The following is a 20,956-nucleotide window of genomic DNA, read 5'->3' on the forward strand; positions in this document are numbered from 1 at the left end:
GCGAAAAAGCATTTTGCAAGTTTGCATTTTCATAAATTGCTTTCTTTTTTTCCACCGTCGCGTCGCGTCGCGTCGCGTCCGTGAGTTCTCGATGGCACATACTGCGTGAAATTAGCGAAATTATGGAGCATCATGGACGTGAATAAAAATTCGGAAAATGTTTTAATCCAATTAGATAAGTTAATAGCACATTTTATCGCGAGGCGCTCTCGCGGAGATAAATGCAGGCGCCATACGAATATGTAAAATTAGAAGAATTATTCGTCCGTATATTACGTTTAGGCGACTTCTCGTTGTAACGCGATTTGGGTATTAGCGGAATAACCGGCACGGTAGGGGTGCTTAAGCGGCACAAATATACAACGCCCGTCGACCGGCGTGCTCCAGTGTGCACTTAGTAAAATGAGGATTAATAATTTTCACAGTTCACACAGCGGATTCCGTCGCTCTTGCGTTGGTGTGACGGTGTCTTATGAAAAAATTTACCACGGGGAGAACGCCGTGAGTATGAGTGCTATGAGTGCCAATTGAATCCAATGGTACCAGAAAGTAAGATTTAAATACACATAATCGTTTATGTTTTACTATTCACGGGGTCTATAGCTCGACCTAGTCACTTGCAAAAAGCGGTTTGAGGTGAAATGAGAGTTGTCATTATTATTATGAATTGCGCGGATGCTGCGGTGATTTCTGTAACTATAAATACGCCGAGCAAATAGACCTTTGAGGAATTTATTAAGCGTCGTTCTAGCAAATTAGTTGTACCAAATTCATCACTGCGAGCTCTATCAAGTTTCGCGGATTCGCGAGCACTAAATAAACTAGATGATGTTCCAATATAATTTCCAGCTGACGTTACGCGAGATGCGATCGATCATCCGTCGTCGAAGAGCAATTATCAAAGTGCAAGCGATCAACTTCTCATTCACTCGTAAACAAAAAGACAAAAAGGAAGAAAGATTTGACGAGATTGGACAGTATATATACCAGATGTCGTGTAGGTACGAATCGAAAGTTTTTCGCTCTGGATTAAAGAGTGTTGCGCGTTGCCACCTCCGGAAAACACCGGAAAACAGCGGATCAGGGGAGAAAACGGTACGGTCGAATTCAATAAATCTCGCTCGTCGATAGCTTCGATAAATGGTTTTGATACGGAACACGGCTCCATCTGTAATCTGCTAGAACGTACCTGGTTTTTACGGCTTATGACATAAATGTCGTTAGGTCTCTTCGGGCACAAAATAGAATATAGGACAGTATGACACAAATTTTTCCTAACGACCGAGTATGAGAAATTTCTCTCTCTTTTTCCTTTTTTTTTTATTCTCTTCGTGAAAATCTTTTTTCGCATACGAATGGATTCCTGTGTCGCTTCTTTTGTGCTAGCTTATAGCGTTGAGTTAAATTGATAAAAGTATTTTCGAATCCTGCGGTTTTTGTTCATTCAGTAAAACATACATCTTTTTTGGGAAATATAAGCATACAATAATGAGAAAAGATTTTTAGCTTACGACAGCTTATGAAATATTCGTGGCACGTAAAATATTAAGAAATTGCGGAATATACTATTTTCCTGTATCCTGGAATGTATTCCGAACTAACTCCAGACCCAAAAAATTAAGTTGATATACAGCCAGTCGATGGAGGGCTGACATTCCTAGTCACTGTTGCATTGTTGACAAACGTAATGAAAAATAGCGATCTTTGCTGAACGTGCCGCTGCAATATCTCTTTGATATTTGAGCGCAACATTAGAATATACGACCTCGTGAAATACGTAAAAAAAGTGAATGCCCTAGCGTTTCATGTTTGCATATCGTTTCACTTATCGCGTCTATTTCCGGGGCGTTACGAGTTGTTATTACAAGTAGTCTCGCGTTGTATTAATTTTCTCAATGGAACCAATAATATCGCCGCGAATATCGTATTGCATCAGCATTTTTCATAATTTCACTCTACGTCATAATCGAGCCATCGCATCGGTCCATATTGAGCGGTCCATATTGAGCACGATATAGAACGTAATGTAAAACACAACACAGGAGTAACGTGGGAAACTTGATAGAGAAATTTTCCGCTATTATGCGAGAGCTTTGCGGGCGAATGCAATATCAAGTACTTAATGGATCTTTGGTGCGAAAGAAGTAGGCTAAGGGATGCTTTTCCCCTCGAAGATGTCTGAAGAAAGGGAACGGACGCTGGCGCTGGGAAGTGATGGTGTTAACGCGGAAATACAAATAGCCTCCTCGTACTACACAGATGTTGCTCTTAACTGGAGCGGAACAAGATAATGGACAAAGTGAGTGTTAATTTGTATGTTTGAAAGGACGTGAATCGGTTCGCGGTTATGAGTGCACTCGATCGAGTACGATTGATAATAAATTTGAGTGACGATTGTTCCAAATGATTTTGACACAGAAACAAAATGAAGGGGGAGGGAGAATGATTTCCAATTCAATTATCGGGAGTTTCACGGGGGATTCCTCATTCAACGAGTTATATATCCATAATTGCGCTAGTTATACATTATATTTTAAATAGATTGAGCGACATTCATTTATCAGGTTTCCCAGAGAAACATAATTAATCTCGTCTCGCTCTATATGAATAATCATTAACGTCGGAGCGATTAGATTGTTAAATGCCATTTTCATCAAACAATCTTTGTGAAATATGATAAAAAAAGAGAAGGAGCGAGGAAAAATAATCAATCGAATACAATGTCGGAAAAAATCTGCGCAAGCGATTTATGGCTCAAGATATCTAATAGCTTCCACTCATCCTCATCCGTCGTATATTATTTATTTTGTCGCTTTTGACCATATTCCGTAGTGACGGGTTCCGGGCATGAACGTTTGCGATCCCGGTTGAATTTTATGCAATTCCGGCGATATCGCTTTTACGGCGGCACAAATTTACTTAAAATTCGGGACAGAGCCCGCATTAAGTGCGGGTAAACCGCATTGTGGCTGAGCCACGCAAGCTGCAGGAATGACAGCGCTTCGTCGCTGCCATCTATTGCGGTCGGAAAATATTAACAAAAGAGTGACAGGGAACGTTTTCGGTACTCAAACTCAAAAATACGGACAACAAATGTTCGGTAAAACAAAAGCATTTTGTACCGCTTCTCTCTCCTGTTTTCTCGTACGTGCATTTTTTTTTTTTTCAATGAAAGCGGATTATTGTATCGTTATTATATCAATAACAATCTTGTTTAAAATTACAAACAGACATCTTTTTCGGCACTTGGAAATTTAGTTAAAATCGTTCCATCGCGAGTAAAATATATGTATATTCCCCAATATTTTACTTTCGTTCTCTTCGAGGTTCTCTTTTTATAAACACACGCGAGAATTCTCGTAATATATATTGTGATAGTTTAATCTCTTAAAAACCACGTATCGAGAGAACGCTCGATATTTTAAATTATATGTAAACAATGTAAAACGAGCACCGCGATGAGATAATTCATGTACTGGTAAAATAAATACGATAGGACTATAATAAATGCGAGCTAAAAAAATTATTAAATTGTGCCATTTAACAAGGGATCGCAATTCATCTTAGACATTATAAATTTATCGTTTAACTCATATTTCTATATATTATTGAATTGATTTTCATCAGAGCGCCTGCTATTTTCGTCGACGTTGCTAAAGTATTCAACATACGATATATTCGATGAGATCTACATAGAAACGATATTGTATGCTTATATGTATACTATAATTATTTTAGTATTATCATTTATATGTTTGATTGTAAGATAATATCGTCGTATCGCAATATGTTGTCTGCAAACGAGAAGTAGTTTTTCAAAATGCGTTTTGTCTAAAATTTGTAATTTTTAGAAAACAAGAAAGAAAACCACAAGAAAACTACGCATTTTATAGAAAATAATAACATGCCAATAGGATGTGAAATGTTAAACAAAAATACTAAACAATTGCAAAAAATATCAAATAAATACATTTTGTTTATCTTTAGTCAAAGGACATAATGTATTTTGACCGTCTCGGTTTCTTCACGTATACATAAATTGACGGATGAAAAAAAATGCTTTCTGAACATTTCAGAGATAATATGAATCTTTCATCACTGAACACTACAATATCATCTCTAAGTAAAAAAAATAAAATTTTGGACAAAATATAGTTTTGAAAGTGTACTCCTCAAATATTATAGGATAAGAAAAGCTCACAGTCTTTGCTATCAAATTCTTGTTTTCGTGTAAGAAAACGATATCACGCATTATTCCTAAACGTGAACAAGGTCCTTGAGCGATTATCCATGTCTTACCGTGCGCAATATCCTAAATGGACGATATCGTCATCCCTCGTATTTTCTTTATGTTACAGCGTCTGCAACGAGATTGAGGCACTCGAGACACCTGGACGAGAGATCGCAGTTCCCGGGCGAGGGTAAATTATCGGTGAGTGCTTCTCGATTCGTTCTTGATTCGATTTCTCGTCCCCTCCTATCGCCGCGCCGCCGCGCTATTTACACTCCTTTCCTTCTGTCTCAGACACCGAGCTCGGTTTCTTTTCCAAGATCCCGGAGATGATCCAACCAGATCCCCGTATAAATCACCTTTTCAGCAAGTTGGATAATAGATTTGTCCCTTCCTTCATCGCCTATCTGCCGAACAGTTTAAATATTTATCGCGTGCGCACATCTGCAATCGTCCTTATGTAACATCAACGAGCTGAATTCATTGTCATTTTGTTGGATATATTGTATGGAGTATGCAAGAGGTCGCGAGATAGCGGATTGAAAATATATCTTGTTTTCATGACATCATCTTAATTATTCCCACAAAGTCTTGAATTTATAATTAAATAAAATAGAAGATGACTCGTTTTTTAGAAGATTATAAACTTTATTATATAAAGGATATTCAAGCCAATTCTATTCTCACTAATGCGACATAATATTCAAAATGTATGTAATTATTTAGTACTAGTACTTGCACAGAAATATCAATATCATTAATGACGTAACTATTTAGACTCTTCTTCTATCAAATGTTGATCACATTTGCGAATAAAATCGTGATCTTCTAATGTTTGGCGTAGAACTCACCTCAATGAGATCAATGATTTCCTACAATCGAGTTGGAACAAATACGCGGACGTTGTTTAATCTTTAAAGTATATCAAATGTAAACATAAAAAATATCATGTATTGTTACCAGAATCAAAATTTACTTAGCGAACTTTTCCATAGAAAGACGTGTTTGATTAGACAGTTTGCGCCAAACTGGAAAGAGACTCTCCCTTTGCTGTTTTACATGAAGCGTTTTAAAATTAGATGCTTGATTAGATATTACACTAAAATTAGATTTATAATATATATAATAGTTTATGTGATGCAATATTTTTGTATTTTGCCAATTGATATTGATCATAGTTCTTAAATGCTTATATCGACTTGATTGATTTGACTTTTTATTTAGATTCAGAACTTGATTATAATATTGATTGTCCTTCAAGTTAATTATATTTTCTCTTACGTTATAAAAAAGAAGCAATACTCCGAATAATGCATTTCTTTTACTGTGGTTTTATTTGAAACTCTCAAATACAAATGAGATTAGATAGTATCCTACAATGTTAAATTCATAATATCAAATTATATTATCAAATAATTCAATTTAAGTTATTTTTAATCATATATGTAGGTCGCCACTGTTTCTATCCAAATTCGTCATTAATTGATTAAAACAATTTCCTGAATTAAACAATTTAATTCAGGAAAGTGTATTCAATTCGATTCAAATTTAATTTATTATTTATTAAGAGCACACGTTAATATAGACGACTTTTAAAATTACACTTTTAAAATCGCAAAAATTAATTGATTTACATTTAGACAAAATAAAAATAACAAAATATTATTTAACTCAAGGGATTATATTACCATTGCTTCTTTAATATCTCATGTCAATATAGTTTCATCAGGATGTCATTTGTGAAAATGAGTAATCTTCAACGGCGTTTTTGCAATGTTGTCAAAGCACATTTTCTATGTGACATCGAAGAGCGCGATGTGTTCCATGCGATTCTTTTGGCAAAAATAATTTTCCGCAGAGAGATCACTCATCATTTGATGAATAGGCGCGAATACGTTTATGGTGTGAGACACTTTGGTAAGCAGTGCTTGGTTGGCGGCCCCTGAGACTTGCTTACGAATTGCTCGTAAATCGTTGACGTTATACGCTAAAGTTCACTTGGTAAAGCGTAGGAACGCGAATTTGCGGACGAAGAGCCATAGGAGTCATTTCATGCGCGTGATTCGTTAGACAAGACTTCGACAAATGGTACAATCTGACGAGAATTGCCGTTTCGCCAAACCCGTAATTGGACGCTGAACTTGTTTGGGACCTAATCTCGTGAATCCCAGATAGACATGTCAGAGAACTTTCCTGTGATTCAGATGTGACCTGTAGACTCCACGCAGTAGAGGGAACTACTTATAAACGTTCCGTATTTTAATAATTAAATTCAACTGCAATTACGAAGGGAATAAAGCCATTGGATATCTGTAATTTTGTATTAACCAAGTATTATTTGTACTGTCGATGTTATAGAATAAAGTTTTAATTATTTTTATGTTGCTAAAGTGGAGACAGTTATTTTAACAATTTCTCGTAATAAAGTAGTTTCACCCAAGTTACGTGCAATATTTAACTTTGTATTACGATAACATTTATTTACATTTCTTTACATTTAAAATGAAATTACGTGTCCCTTTATTTTATTTATAGGGGCTTGATTAGTTACGAACTTTTAATTTTTAATACGAGGTATCTTACTAACTTACTTTTAATTAAATTTTTCCTCAAGAAAAAATCAAACGTCAAGTACATAAAGAATAATAAGATATATCTTTCGCTACCGCAGTGCAGTGATCTTTTTCATGATACACGATATATACATATAATGAAATATAATTTTCTTGTAGCTACATTAATGGAGTAAGGTTTATTACTCGACTCCTTTATAGAATTTCATTGCTTTACCTTCAAACTTACATTGCGAAAGCAGAGATGGTCGTGGCGAAGCTTGTCGGTGTTTTACGCATACTGAACGTTGCGCAAGAACGTCGCGCGTCGCGAGCAGTTCGCATCACACGAAAGCTTTCTTGTTTTCAATATTAAATTAACAGTTGAGTTGAGTATATCTGGCGACCTTGTTTGTACCGTTAGTTTAAATTCGGCACAAAGTCCCTTAAGGGAGAGAGGCTGCCGCTTGTTCGTATATAAGTATACACACATAAAGATGTCAGTTTTCTCTCTTGATTTACGACACACCTGCACCGCTGTGGATTCACTCAAGTATCATATTCACGCCGACATTAAATGGAACATTGCTAACTAACGCGATCGTGTATTTGTCTCATCGCACTAACAAAGTAATGTTAACGATGATGGTGTTTGTGATGACCTGTAGCTCTTGTTTCCGTTTAAGAGCTTTTCTTCTATTACGGACATACTTATGACTATGGTAGTAATTACAAAATATCTACTACTTGGAGAATCTGGGAAACTTGGAATACTCTAAGAATCTTTTCTTTACCTTGATAAATCAGGAAACTCTCCGAGAATTTTATTGGGACTCGGAGAACGTTTGTTGAAATTGTTTTTTTGAACATCTTGTTCATTTGTTTGCAAATGTTATATTTTTAGTATCGAAATGCTGTAACTCTCGTTTCATTTAAAAAGATTCCTCTTATTTAGATATTGACATTTTCTTTATAACAGATTCTATTTTTTTTATTTTCTATTGCAAATAAAAAAATAAAAGTTTTATGCAACGTAAAATATCTATTTTACGAAAGAACTATTTACTTTGAATTTGTGTCTAAAGATACTCTGATTTTGTCTTCCTAAGCTCGAATAAAAATGTCGAAAAAATCAGGGAATCCTTATGGATTTTTTTTTTAAGATCTAGCAAATACCCCGAGTTGCGGATTTTAATTGACGAAACTTTCTTTTGGAGTCGGCAGGTAGCCATGGATATAACATAACGGGGTTAATATGCTAAAACATGGTTAACTTGTTTATCGTTAATGAGACTGGAAAGTACGAGAGCGTTATGAATGCCAGCGTTATACCGGAGTAACGCATGACGTCGGCAAAGAGCTGGGCGAAATTCTAAGCGGTCTAAGGGGTTTGCTGGATGCCGAGACGTCGTGTTCCACCCGTGCGAGCAAACACGGCGAGCACACGCGGATTATATTTCTTACCAAATGTTGTTTACCTAAGAATGTCGTTATCCCCCGTGGGACAGAAAATAGTAATGAATATTAATGTCGCGACCATTTGATTACATTGAAGATAACGGTCTAACGTAAGCGCGTCCAGGGAAAGCGAGAATACTTGGCATTATCATCCTCCCTCCGTCTTTTAACATGAGGTTGGAGCGAATTGAAAAATTCGGCGACAAACGTATTATCATCTGCGAAATTAATTTCTTGCTTTGCAAATTTTTTACATCGTTGCCGGTTATTATTCGTGATACACATTCTCTCTCTCTCTCTCACTCTATAGTATAAAAGTTAAACGCCACGTCGGTCGATCGTACCTATTACGTACATTAAATACAACCGGATCGATCCTAATCGTGATGAAATGGTAACGCAACGTACGAAGGCGGTTGCGAATAATAATTTATGAGAATATGACTTACCGAGACGCAACCGAGACCGAGTAACTTGTGCAAAGCCGCGGGACTTGCGCCAACCTTGCCACATGTTCTAGATCGTCGACGTGAACGACGATTATTATGAAGCATCTAAGTACTGTGCTCCGTTTTTACCACACCCCTTTCCTCTCTCTTTCACTCGGTGTTTCTATCTCGCCCTTCTTTAGATTGTGTTGGATCTTTTATGAGGAAATGCGACATAATAGACCGCCGGAGTACGCGCCGTGATTAATGGCGCTCGGTTTATGAGGAGCGCTTTGATTTACCGAACGCCTTGTTCTCTCCAAAGTCTTTCCTCTCCGCGTCTCACCCCGCGAGATGTCAAGTTTACCGATTAATCCCCCGGACATCTTTCGAAGGGGTGTCCCGCGCCAAGTAACATCCGCACTAATAGCTATTCCTTTCTCTTACGCTTTCAGCTCGATGAAAATCACAATCACAAGCCGGTATTCTCCAATTGCTCAAATTACGCGCCAGTGTTGAAGGAGGAGCAACCGCCTCATACGAAGGTGATTCAGGTACACGCTGACGATAGAGATCCACCAGAGGATGGAGGTATTGTATAACAATGCGACATTATCACACGTATCATACATAAAACGTGGTTATGGTGGGAAATTAAGGTTGTAAAAAACAAGACATATATATGTACCAACTATTTTTATTCAAAGACCTTCAAAGTTTCACGACTCTGAATCAAAGTGTGGAGAACAAATACACGCGATCTGTGTTCGAGCTTGTTTTTAAGAAAGTATCACGTGTGCCTAATGTATTTTTCATTTATCAGTTTTGGCGAATTTACACACGACTTGATACAAAAACAAGATCAAAAATATATATATCGAGCGACAAGAAATATTTTATTAGCTGTGTGTAATAGAAGAGATACGTATTATTTCTTCTCTCATACTAACAAATTGTGATGGAAGAAAGTAGAACATCTTACAAGTCATTAGACTTGCGATGTATCATACAGAAAAATAATTTTTAATATGTAAAACTTACGAATTTGTTTAATTCGAAATTGAAAGAATTTTAGGTCTTAAAATCGTTGAATATTCTGAAACATGTTTAACTTAAAAATAAAATTATTGTCTGTATATAAAATATTGTATTGTGTAAAAGAGAAAATATTTCAAATGTTTTAAATACGTTCAAATATCTCAATATTTCTAAGAAAATTTTCTGAAAAAAAAATATCCCTAGAAATTCGAGACTCTTCCAATAGTTTCAAGACATTCAAAACTTCCAAGATGTTTAAAACTTTGAGAAATTTGATTTCGAATAATATTTTACGGAAATATTCGAGTTTTTCTGATTAATTTATGAAAGTTTTCGAAAGAAAGATTCCAATTTCCATCACTGTACATTAGTATCTGATCTCGCATTTTCAGGTACCGTTACTTATAGCTTTCTGATCGCTCCTGGAGACAGGATAAAATTCGAAATCGACAATAAGACAGGCCTCATTACGACGACTCAGGTACTCGACAGAGACGAACCCGCCAGAGAAAAGGAAGCTTATCTCACGATACTTGCGACTGACAATGGAAGACCGCAACTGGATGCCATTTGTGCATTAAAAGTCATCATCGAAGACGAAAATGATAATAAACCCGCCTTCGACAAAGCGGTACGTCGCTAATTATCTAAGTTACTAACTAATTACTAACTCCCTTACGACTCGTATCTGCAAATATGAATCTGGGTGCATGTGGTGCAAATAAGCGTCTACATAGTCTACGTTGTGTAAATACGTCGTAATTACCTATGTACTGAAAAAATAAAAGGACGGGTTATAGAATTTTTTTATGATGTGATACATTTTTACAAGTTGATAATGCATTGTTTATGATAGAGGCCTTATTTTTTATGAGCGAATAAATAAAAAATATAAAATAAATTCTTTTTATACGAGATTTACTTTTAACAAAAACTTTTACTTTTAATAAAACGAGAAGTGTCGGTGTAAAATGAGAAGGATTAATTTCTTTAAAATATTTTTTTAATTGATTTTTCATTAATAAGTATACTTTTGGAGTAAAATAAATATAATAATATAGAGGAAGGTCACCGATACCGACATACCACTTTGTTTTTAGACCATATTTCTTAAACAAAAGGTAAAAATACAACTTCAAAAACATAAATACAAAGTAAAAAGTGTCTTCTATCAGGTAGTATAAGCAATTTTTATAATACTGTTAGCAATTTTGCAATAATTAAGTTTTTCGTAAGTTATGCAAAAATGAGCGTCTGACAAAATAAGCTCCAAAACTGACACAGTAGGCAGTAATGCTACGTATTCCTATTCTTTTTCTTTTACAGGAATTATCTGTATAAAGTACCTATAAGTGAATGTATATAAGATTTTTCAAAATTATTTTACTTCGTTATAAAACATTTTTATTGAACTATATGCATATTTACTTTATGCTGTTCTGCAAGATGCAAATATGTAACGCGATAGTTTTTCTAGAGTTATTCCATATATGCACGATTGCCTTCAGCTCCAGTAGACTTATTTGACACTATAAAGATTATAAAGATTAAGTTAACTCATGGTCTATTTTACGGACAGGTGTGTCGGGGTTTACGCTGCACCCCAATTTTAAATTAAAAATCGTATTATGAAAAGACTAAGAGAAAAAATAATATATAATAAATAAAACTTATTTCGGAAACTACAAGTATTTAAAATGACGTAATATTATCAATAATATAGTCACTATTATTTAAACCTCACAATTTGCAAAAGAAAATCGTAAGAATTTTATTTTCGCATTTGTAGAATTTGTTTTTAGCTGATTTGATATAGAAACAAGCCACAAATCTACGAATTATGAGTTTGTACTTTTTTAATTAGCTAAACAGATCACGATTTTATTAGTATTAATAAAGTGCAATAGTGTTATTTTCCGAAAAAAAAAGGGGGTGTCACTTTAGGAGACCTATGTCAGTATCGGCGACTTTCCTCTATATATAGTTTTAAGTATATAATTCATACACTCTAAAAATATTAGTAAGAAATTTTTGAACGTAAACAATTTTATTTTGAAATTGGGACGGAAATGATGAATTATTTTGAAATTAAATAAGTAGTTTGTGAGATATTAAAGAGGATTTCCAAACGTTTATATCGCGTGAATTTCTTGTTTTTCTTCAGATAACAACCACGTTTGCTACTAACAATCATTGCTTGAATTTTTTTGTTTTATTCCAATCCCAGGTCTTTCGTGGATACAGGTGGAAGGTTGGTTTCGAATATGTGGTGTGAATGTTGCTCGATATGTAAATGAAAAAAACAAGTGTCCCAAGTTTTATTTTCTCCCTTCTTTTTATGCCAGTTTGCATATTTCATGAAACAAATTGTCATTTAAATTTTTATGTATCGGATGAATTTTTTTGTGGACATCTGAAAAAATATTTTTAGATTTGACCATGAAAATTTAAAAGTACACAAGATAAAAATTTACGTTGACATGACAGAGATGCAGACATTTTTTATTGATTTATAATAACTATAACGATGAAGTACAGTGAATTACATTTTTCGTTTATTTGTTATTATTAATTAATAACAAATAATATGTAGAATAATATGTAAAAATTTATCTATTACATTATTTTATTATTATCGAAAGAAGAAATTAGCATGCATGTACATGTGTGTCTTTTATAGGAATGATAATTGTATGTAAACACGATTCGTACGAAAATTGCATGGAATACATCACGCTAACAAGTGCATTTTAGAATTTGTGCGCATGTATTGTGTGATTGTTGTTTCTCACTAATATATTTTGTCTTGTTATGCAGTCATACACGGAAAATGTGCCTCAAGATTTACCGGTGGGTCACGAGGTCATGCGAGTTTCCGCTACCGATATTGACGACGGCAACAATTCCGTCGTACGGTATAGTCTGTCAGCTGAGAGACCGGATGATGCTGCATACTTTCGAATCGATCGCGAGTCCGGTGTCATATTCCTCAACAAAACTATAGACGTAAGTATATATATAATGCGAAGATATATATATATATATATATATATATAATGATAGTTAAGAGGGTAATGCAAACTTTGTTTTACAATGTCACTTGGAAACTAGAACTTGTAACTTTTATTTGATATAAAAATAATTAGAGATTAGAATATAAGCATATAAGAGTCAATAACGCAAACCATATGATATGAAAATTAAAACACACAATATATATTGTATTCTGTAAATTAAAATTTAACCAATATAAATTATATTGGTACTTCAATATATTTTGCGTTTTGATTTTCATATTATATGATTTGCGTTATCTTATATACCTTTCTAATCTTTAATTACTTTTTTTTACATTAAGAATCCTTTATTCTTGTAATTTAATTTTATTTGATAGTTTAAGCGACGATCGTTTTATTAATTCAAATTTTTTTATTGGCAAACTTTGTTACGTATAAATATATTCGGAAATGTAATTTTTAGTTATATATGTGAATAATGCTTAAAATAAAGCTATCCGTTAAATTATCAAAAGAAACTTTTGTTATCTTATTTCTCGTGTTTGCTAAAAATAATATTCCTGGAACCTTCATAAATGTATCATATTGATTGATTTATTTTCAACAAACTTAAGCTTCTCTCGTTTTATTTAATTCACGTAAATGCTCTTACATTATGGTTATTATGTATTTGTGCAGCGGATTCCAGGTTCTAAATTCAGCATGATAGTTACCGCTACGGATCTTGGCGAGAAACCACAGAGTGATAGCACTTATTTTGACATACAAGTTGTGGAATCGCATAAGAAAGCGCCAGCTTTTTTACCGAGATCAGCAGAACCGATTAAAATTAAGGAGAATTTTACAAATTTCGATGCCAGCATTGTCCGTTTGCAAGCAATTTCCAACATCGATAATTCCAGTAATTGGAACAATACTCCGTCCAGTAATCTACTCTTTGAGCTTGTGACTGGCACAACGGAACAAAGTAACAAAGGGAACACTTTTAGGTACTATACGAATTGCGCTTACTATTTTTTCATTCTTATAATTATAATAATATATATTTTGAAATGAAATATGTTAACAATTGCAAATCAACCGTGTCTCACGTAAAAATTTTATTTTCTCGTTATAGATTAGAATTCAATAAAGATGTAGCAGATATTAAGTTGTCTCGACAGCTTGATTACGAAAGAAACACGCAGTACTCGTTAATAGTGAGAGTAAAAAACAATTATGAGTTAGCTGCCGAAACGGTGATTGATATCGAAGTTCTAGATGTAAATGACAACATTCCAGTCTTCAGTGATCTCAAACAAGGAAGCGTATTAGAAAACGAACCCCTAGGAGTTCCTGTGATGCAAGTGCAAGCTATTGACGCTGATGGAACTTCCGCTAATAATCAGGTATTAAAATTGCATACATCACACTTTGCGCTCCAAGAATGTCTTTTATTACGATTATGCGTCAAAGTTTCATTATGTCTTGCACTTAAGGCAATATCTCGACTTTCATCCTCAAAAGGTCACCTACGAGTTGGATAACTTCAAGGACCTCTTTGCCATCGACCCAATAACTGGTAATATCACAACGTTAATGACATTCGACAGAGAACAACAAGATATCTACAATGTGAAAGTAATAGCGACGGATAATTCTCCGAGTGCTTTGTTCAAAACCGGCGAACATAATAAAGGACAACAAGCATTTACAATCAAAATCGCTGATAAGAATGACAATCCGCCTCGCTTCACCCAGAAAGTTTACACCCATAATTCGGTTTACGAAAACGTCAACATTAACGCGCCCGTAACTGAAGTCACAGCCCGCGATCTTGATACGGAGAATCCTGTCACGTACAGCATCATATCGGGCAACACCGATGACAGCTTTTACATCGAGGCTACAACGGGAAAGATTCGTGTGAACAAGCCACTCGATTATGAAAAAATCACCAAGTACAATCTAACTGTGAGAGCGTTCGATGGTCTGTTTAACGATACGGCACAAGTCGAGATTTTTATCGAAAACGTTAATGATAATCCGCCAGTTTTCGAAGATTTCGACAAAAATCCGACGATAGAAGAAGAAAAATTGGTAGAAGGTATAAAGTATTGATGCAATATTTTTCGATAATCTTGCAAAATTTTCATTTTTTAAACAAACTTTATTATTTGTTCGTTTAGATTGTGTAACTACTGTGGTGGCTTATGATCCTGATATCGAAGATAGGAATGCTGATCAGCATATTGCCTATTTTATCGCCAAGGAAGAACAACAACCCTTGATAGGAATTGACAAACATGGCTGTATGAAATTGAAGAAACCATTAGATCGTGATCCGCCGAATGGTTTTTCAACGTGGACTGTAAGTTATTAATCATGTATTTATCAAATCAATATCTTCAGAAATTAATTTCGTTTCTCTTGCTTTTTCGTGGTTTTTAACAGGTAATCGTAATGGCGAGAGATGAGGATGGTTCATCTATGGCTTTTCGAGAATCGGTGGTGGTTAATATTACCCTCACAGATATAAATGACAACGCACCGTTTCTCGATATGCTTTATCCAGTTATTTGGGATGAAAATAAACCACCCGGCAAGATAACCGAGTTGAAGGCACGAGATTACGACTCTGACGATAATGGTCCGCCATTCGATTTCAGAATCGATGACACTGCGGACAATGAAATTAGATCTAAATTTGACATACGCGATAATAATTTATATGCGCGAGCTGTGTTTGATCGAGAAATGCAGAAGAGTTACGACATTCCGATTGCAATTACGGACAGTGGTTCACCGCCTATGACGGGTACCTCGACGCTCACTGTGATCATAGGCGATGAGAATGACAATCCTATGCGCGAGGGTTCAAGTTCTATATTCGTTTATAATTACAAAGGAGAAGCTCCTGACACAGAAATCGGACGCGTTTACGTTAACGATCCGGATGATTGGGATCTACCAGATAAAGCTTTCAAATGGGTTTCTCCTCACGATGGTTTCCATCTTAATACCAGTACTGGCATGATTACATTACTATCGGGTACATCAAACGACACCTTCGTATTGCAATTTGTTGTTACCGAAGAAAGTAAACTTATTCCTTGGCATCAAGTCCAAGCCTACGTGAACGTTACTGTTAAAGAACTTCCCGAAGAAGCTGTTCACAGATCTGGTTCCGTACGATTTTATGGGATAACAGCGGAGCAATTTGTAGAACCTGACGAATCTGGTGTCAGTAAAAAGGATATATTCCAAGAGAAATTGGCAACTATGCTGAATAGATCGGTTGAAAATGTCGACGTGTTCACCGTACTTCATTCGCCTCATCACAACAATAAAAGCTTGCTGGACATTCGATTTTCGGCACACGGCAGTCCATATTACGCTCCCGAGAAGTTGAACACAATTATAGCGCAGCATTCTAAAGAAATTGAACGAGAGATGAAAGCGGATATCTTATTAATGAACATTGATGAATGCCTATTCGAGAAGCTTCACTGCAACGATTCCTGCCGCAATTACTTGAACACCAGCACCGTTCCATATGTCGTCTATACTAATACCAGTTCGTTTGTCGGTGTTAGGGCGATCGCAGATCCATTGTGTACTTGCCACGTCGCGGAACCAGTCGTTTGTTTGAACGGTGGTACGCCTCTGGCAGAACGATGTGAGTGTCCGCCTGGTCTGGAAGGACCGAGATGTGAACTGTTGGGAATTGGCTTTCACGGAGACGGCTGGGCTATAATGCCGCCACCTGATCAAGCTTGTGATGACTCACATTTAGGTACGTAACTGTAAGTGACGGAATGAGAAAAATGCTGGAGCTAATTGGCATTTGAACTCTCACACCTATCACTTACAATAGCATGTTCCACGACTGTTTCATTGTTCCTGTAATTATTACGCAATCTCCTATCGATATTTAATTGACCTTAAGGCTCTGTATTCTTACAAATCGGTCATGCTGACACATTTATCCTCGAATGCCACAAATAGCTATTTGTAACAATAACAGTACGATTTGATTTAAATAATCAAAACTCACAATCAATTCAGTAACCGTTAACATGGTATCCAGCAATCCTTGAATTTCCTTGGATTCTGGAATTATACTGGAATTTTATGTATTCTGGAAAATTTCTGGAAAATCCCTGAAATTTCAGCGCTGGCCTATAATTTATCATTCTTTCATTTAAAAAAAACAGAGCGCGAAAGAAGAAAGAAATAAAAAAATGTGTTTAGTGGTATAAGTTCTCCCTTAAAGATGCAATAAGTTACCAATTGAAAATTCAGGTTTGATGTCTAAAATAGAACATAGCAGAAAAATTGTTTGTGTTGACGGAATATTTGATATTATTTATAAAGCAATAAATAATATTGTTTTAAATTTGTTAACGTTTTAATTCATTCGTATAAAATCCTAACTTGAATACAAAGTATATAATATTGCGCAAATTGATGAAACTAATTAAGGCTCCTGAGTAGTCACCTCAGTCATATTGAATCACGACGTCATAAGCAAAAAATAACATGTTGATTTTTCTTGCATGCTATTTGTAAATAAAGAGAATTTTAGAGAGATGAAACAAGATTGCTTTGAAACATTTGTAAAAATGGGCCGAGACTTATCTCCCCTGTTAGTCAGTAAATAGTAAAAAAAAGGCTCGTGAAATGAAAATAAGCTATGCATGTGCATTGAGTAAAATCTAGTAAACGCATTTTATGTGCCTTATATGACTATTTACTGACTGTCAAGGGAGGTAAGGATAATCTCGGCCTATTTTTACAAGTGTTTTAAAACGATTTTAACATTTGGTTTTATTCAAATTCTCTTTATTTACAAATGGCGTGCAAGAAAAATCAACGTGTTGCTTATGACACGTTCCTCGCTTATGACGTCACGATTCAATATGGCTAAAGTGAGTACTTGAGAGCCTTAAACAATGAAAATTAATCGATGAAAAAACCAAGATTTTTACCTGGAATATCCTAGAATTATTTCTGAATTGACTAGCCAGATTTCACTGGACACCATGATTAATAATCGCATAATAAGCTATTGTCTAAAAGTATCGAAGGCACACTGTACCTTACGATCCTGTGTTCCTACACTGCATTTTACATTATTTCAGTTTTTTATGTCTACATTTTTATTCACATGTATATGATTATTATAGGATTGGAGATAACGCCCAACGTGGATAATGGTCTTGTATTTTATTTTGGTCCCATGACTTACAATCCGAAGCTTGGAATTCAGGATTTTATGTCTCTCGAACTTCAACAAGGCTTCGCTGTATTGTATGTTGATTATGGAACGGGAACTGTGAGGCTAGATCAGAAACAAATTAAATTAACAGACGGCAAGAGCCACAGAATAGACGTTTACTGGAAGAAAACTGTAAGAATTCTCATCGTACATACATTATTTCGTTTAAGCTAAATATGCAAATTATATTAATGTTTGTTTTTTTTTTCTAGTCTATAGAGATGGTAGTTGATAAGTGCGGAATATCCGCTTGCATGAGTCTCACTGCACCGCAAGGCACCAATGAATTTTTGAATGTTAACAGTCCCATGCAAGTAGGTGGTACAGTGACTAATTTAGCGCATTTAGCTTCAAATTTAGGATGGGATTATAAACCGACTGACAAAGGATTTATTGGTTGTATACGTAATATGACATTTAATGGAAATGTAAGTAATGAAAAAATATAATAAACATATATTCACAGTTACAGCAAAATACGAATAGAGAAATAAATTATATTCTTTTGTATTAGACGTACAACTTAGGTATGCCATCGCTATCCAGAAATGCAGATCCTGGTTGTGATCATGGCATGACAAAGGCAATCTCGTTCGGAATTGACACGAATTTTATAGTAGCTATTTTAGTTTGCGTATTAATATTGTTAATACTGCTTGTGGCGGTAGTTGTACATAGAAGGAAGACGGATGACCTATATAAAGATATGGACGATATCAGAGAAAATATTATTAATTATGAGGACGAAGGAGGTGGCGAAGTTGACACAGGTTATGACTTAAATGTCTTGAGAGCCATTTACGATGCACCACCTATTGATTCAAAGATAGCTCCTGTTGGTCTACAGAGTAGGGGTACGATAATTGTAGAAGATTATTAAAATTCTGTCTACGTTATGAATTATTGTACTGAAATTAAAAAGATAATTTTGTATATAGGAACCGACGAAGTTCCAGACATTTGTGGTTTCCTAGATGGTAAGAAAGAAAGTTGCGATAAAGATCCCGATACAAATCCATTCGATGATGTAAGGCATTATGCTTACGAGGGAGAAGGCAATTCAGAAGGCGATCTATCGTCATTGGCCTCCTGTTAGTACTTCTAAATTAAAAAAAAATATCTTATAGTGACTTTATATTTTTACAGTATTTTCTTAGTTAACTTTATGTTCTTTATTGATAGGCACTGACGATGGAGATCTCAAGTTTAATTATCTGTCTAATTTTGGGCCAAGATTTAGAAAATTGGCAGATATGTATGGAGAAGATCCAAGTGACGAGGAAAGTGATGGAGTTGGTGAACGAGAGAGCGAAAGTTGGTGTTGAGTTTTCCTAAATGAGAACATCGTAGATATAAAATTTTAACGCAGGTAACGTAATTCTTGAATAATTTTTAAATTACAGTTTTACAATATTACTCATAAATGATCGTTATTTTGTTCGTTAGAAAACGCACACAGTTTGCAGATCCGTTTCTGATTGCGTGAACGATACGTTAGGAGCATACTTGCATAAGCTTACTTGGCAGGTTTATGCATTTCTATAGCCTCAGATTTCAATTAATTGAAAAAAACGAGGCTTTATTGTACTTAAATCATATGAAATGTGATCTCATTCACCGATTACTCTAGTTTGACGGTTGAAGAGACAAAGCGTATGATCCATCCTATCAACGATATGTGTAATTAACGCGCGTAGTTTATTAGTGGATGGAGTGAACTTTATAATTATCATAAGTGGACTATATGGATGCTATGTAAATTTCGTTTACTCGTGAAAGTGGTGTGTATCTTATACTGATCTTTGAAATGAATTTTTATGTCGTGTCGTAAAGCCTATAGCGCGCATTTATGTTATACTTTTACACTAGAAGTGATATATATATATGTATAAGTGGAATGAGACAGAAAATAGTGTGCGTTCACTTCACGTTGCACAGATGTGAACATTAAAAGTTGTGGATTATCGTGTGTATTTCGACGAGTTGGACAATCGACATTTCCATACATCCACAATTCTCTCTTTTTTTTCCTTTTAACTTTATTACTTAAACATATTTATGATATATTACACGTTTTGATAAACTACAATAAGCAATGCTCCATTAGTTGGAAATATCAGGACAACGGCATAACGTATTATTTAAATGACTTAATACTTCGTCAATTATTTTATTCGGAGATTTTGTATTATTAGAGAATAATGTACAAAACGTCTTAGAAAAACTACTGAAATTTTTGTTAAAAGTTTCAAAATAAATATCAAAGAAAACTCAGTGAAAGAATTATAATAATATTCATATTAAACCTCTTCCTACATTTTCTTTCATTTTAAGCCTTTCGTTTTTAATTAGAAGTTTTTTTAGACAGAATCATATACAAAAATCATTTTGTTGATTGAAGTTATGTGTTTGAGATGCAGAATGTTCTATGGGAAATTGTTAAAACTAATCAGCTGCCATTTTTAAATGCACATAAGAAGAATAGGGAAAATAAAATGTCTTTTAATAGAAGTCGTTTGGAAATTTTATTTACATATAAAGACGATCGAAAATATTTTTTTATCATTTAATAAATGTTTATAAAAATATCAAATATTGTCACTCTTAATGATATATAATTTTTGAAATACCAAATGCTTAATGATATATATTTTGGAAATTTAAAAAGACTTTATTTATTCCGAAAATATACGTTATTAACGTCGACATATCTGGCGTTTATGTAAATATTTATTAAATGAGAAAAATATTTCTGATCGTCTTTATTTTATAGGGTAACTCCGGTATATACGCCGCGCTGGGATTTACGCCACGGAAGTCAGAAAAATAGAAGGAGTGGGGGTAATTTTCTCGCAATTACTCTGTTACATGCCTTTATGTTATATTAGTATTGAGTTATAATTTCTCAGCTTCTTACTGTTAATATTAATGAAGTTATTGTGAGTTGAATCGATTTGTCACTGTGTGTGTAA

At 34.7% G+C, this 20,956-nt stretch overlaps 1 protein-coding gene across 2 annotated transcripts in view; it reads left to right on the forward strand.

Moving 5' to 3' along the window:
- shg (DE-cadherin) overlaps positions 1-20,249 on the forward strand; it is a 177,055-nt gene extending 156,806 nt beyond the window's left edge. Inside the window, exons 2-17 of one of the 2 annotated variants that reach the window (XM_018514591.1) lie at positions 4,359-4,432; positions 9,125-9,260; positions 10,100-10,338; positions 11,935-11,958; positions 12,525-12,713; positions 13,403-13,713; positions 13,842-14,112; positions 14,231-14,810; positions 14,893-15,074; positions 15,158-16,499; positions 17,893-18,116; positions 18,197-18,412; positions 18,499-18,838; positions 18,923-19,075; positions 19,167-19,353; positions 19,431-20,249. In XM_018514591.1, the coding sequence (XP_018370093.1) occupies positions 4,359-4,432; positions 9,125-9,260; positions 10,100-10,338; positions 11,935-11,958; positions 12,525-12,713; positions 13,403-13,713; positions 13,842-14,112; positions 14,231-14,810; positions 14,893-15,074; positions 15,158-16,499; positions 17,893-18,116; positions 18,197-18,412; positions 18,499-18,838; positions 18,923-19,075; positions 19,167-19,309 (4,424 nt within the window). In that variant the 3' untranslated portion in view covers positions 19,310-19,353; positions 19,431-20,249. The remainder of the gene's footprint in view (positions 1-4,358; positions 4,433-9,124; positions 9,261-10,099; positions 10,339-11,934; positions 11,959-12,524; positions 12,714-13,402; positions 13,714-13,841; positions 14,113-14,230; positions 14,811-14,892; positions 15,075-15,157; positions 16,500-17,892; positions 18,117-18,196; positions 18,413-18,498; positions 18,839-18,922; positions 19,076-19,166; positions 19,354-19,430) is intronic. The other variant, XM_018514592.1, reaches the window with a different exon arrangement.
- Positions 20,250-20,956: the final 707 nt, after the last annotated feature.

The sequence above is a fragment of the Trachymyrmex cornetzi genome, unplaced genomic scaffold, assembly GCF_001594075.2.
Source record: "Trachymyrmex cornetzi isolate Tcor2-1 unplaced genomic scaffold, Tcor1.1 scaffold521, whole genome shotgun sequence".
Lineage (NCBI taxonomy): Eukaryota > Metazoa > Arthropoda > Insecta > Hymenoptera > Formicidae > Trachymyrmex > Trachymyrmex cornetzi.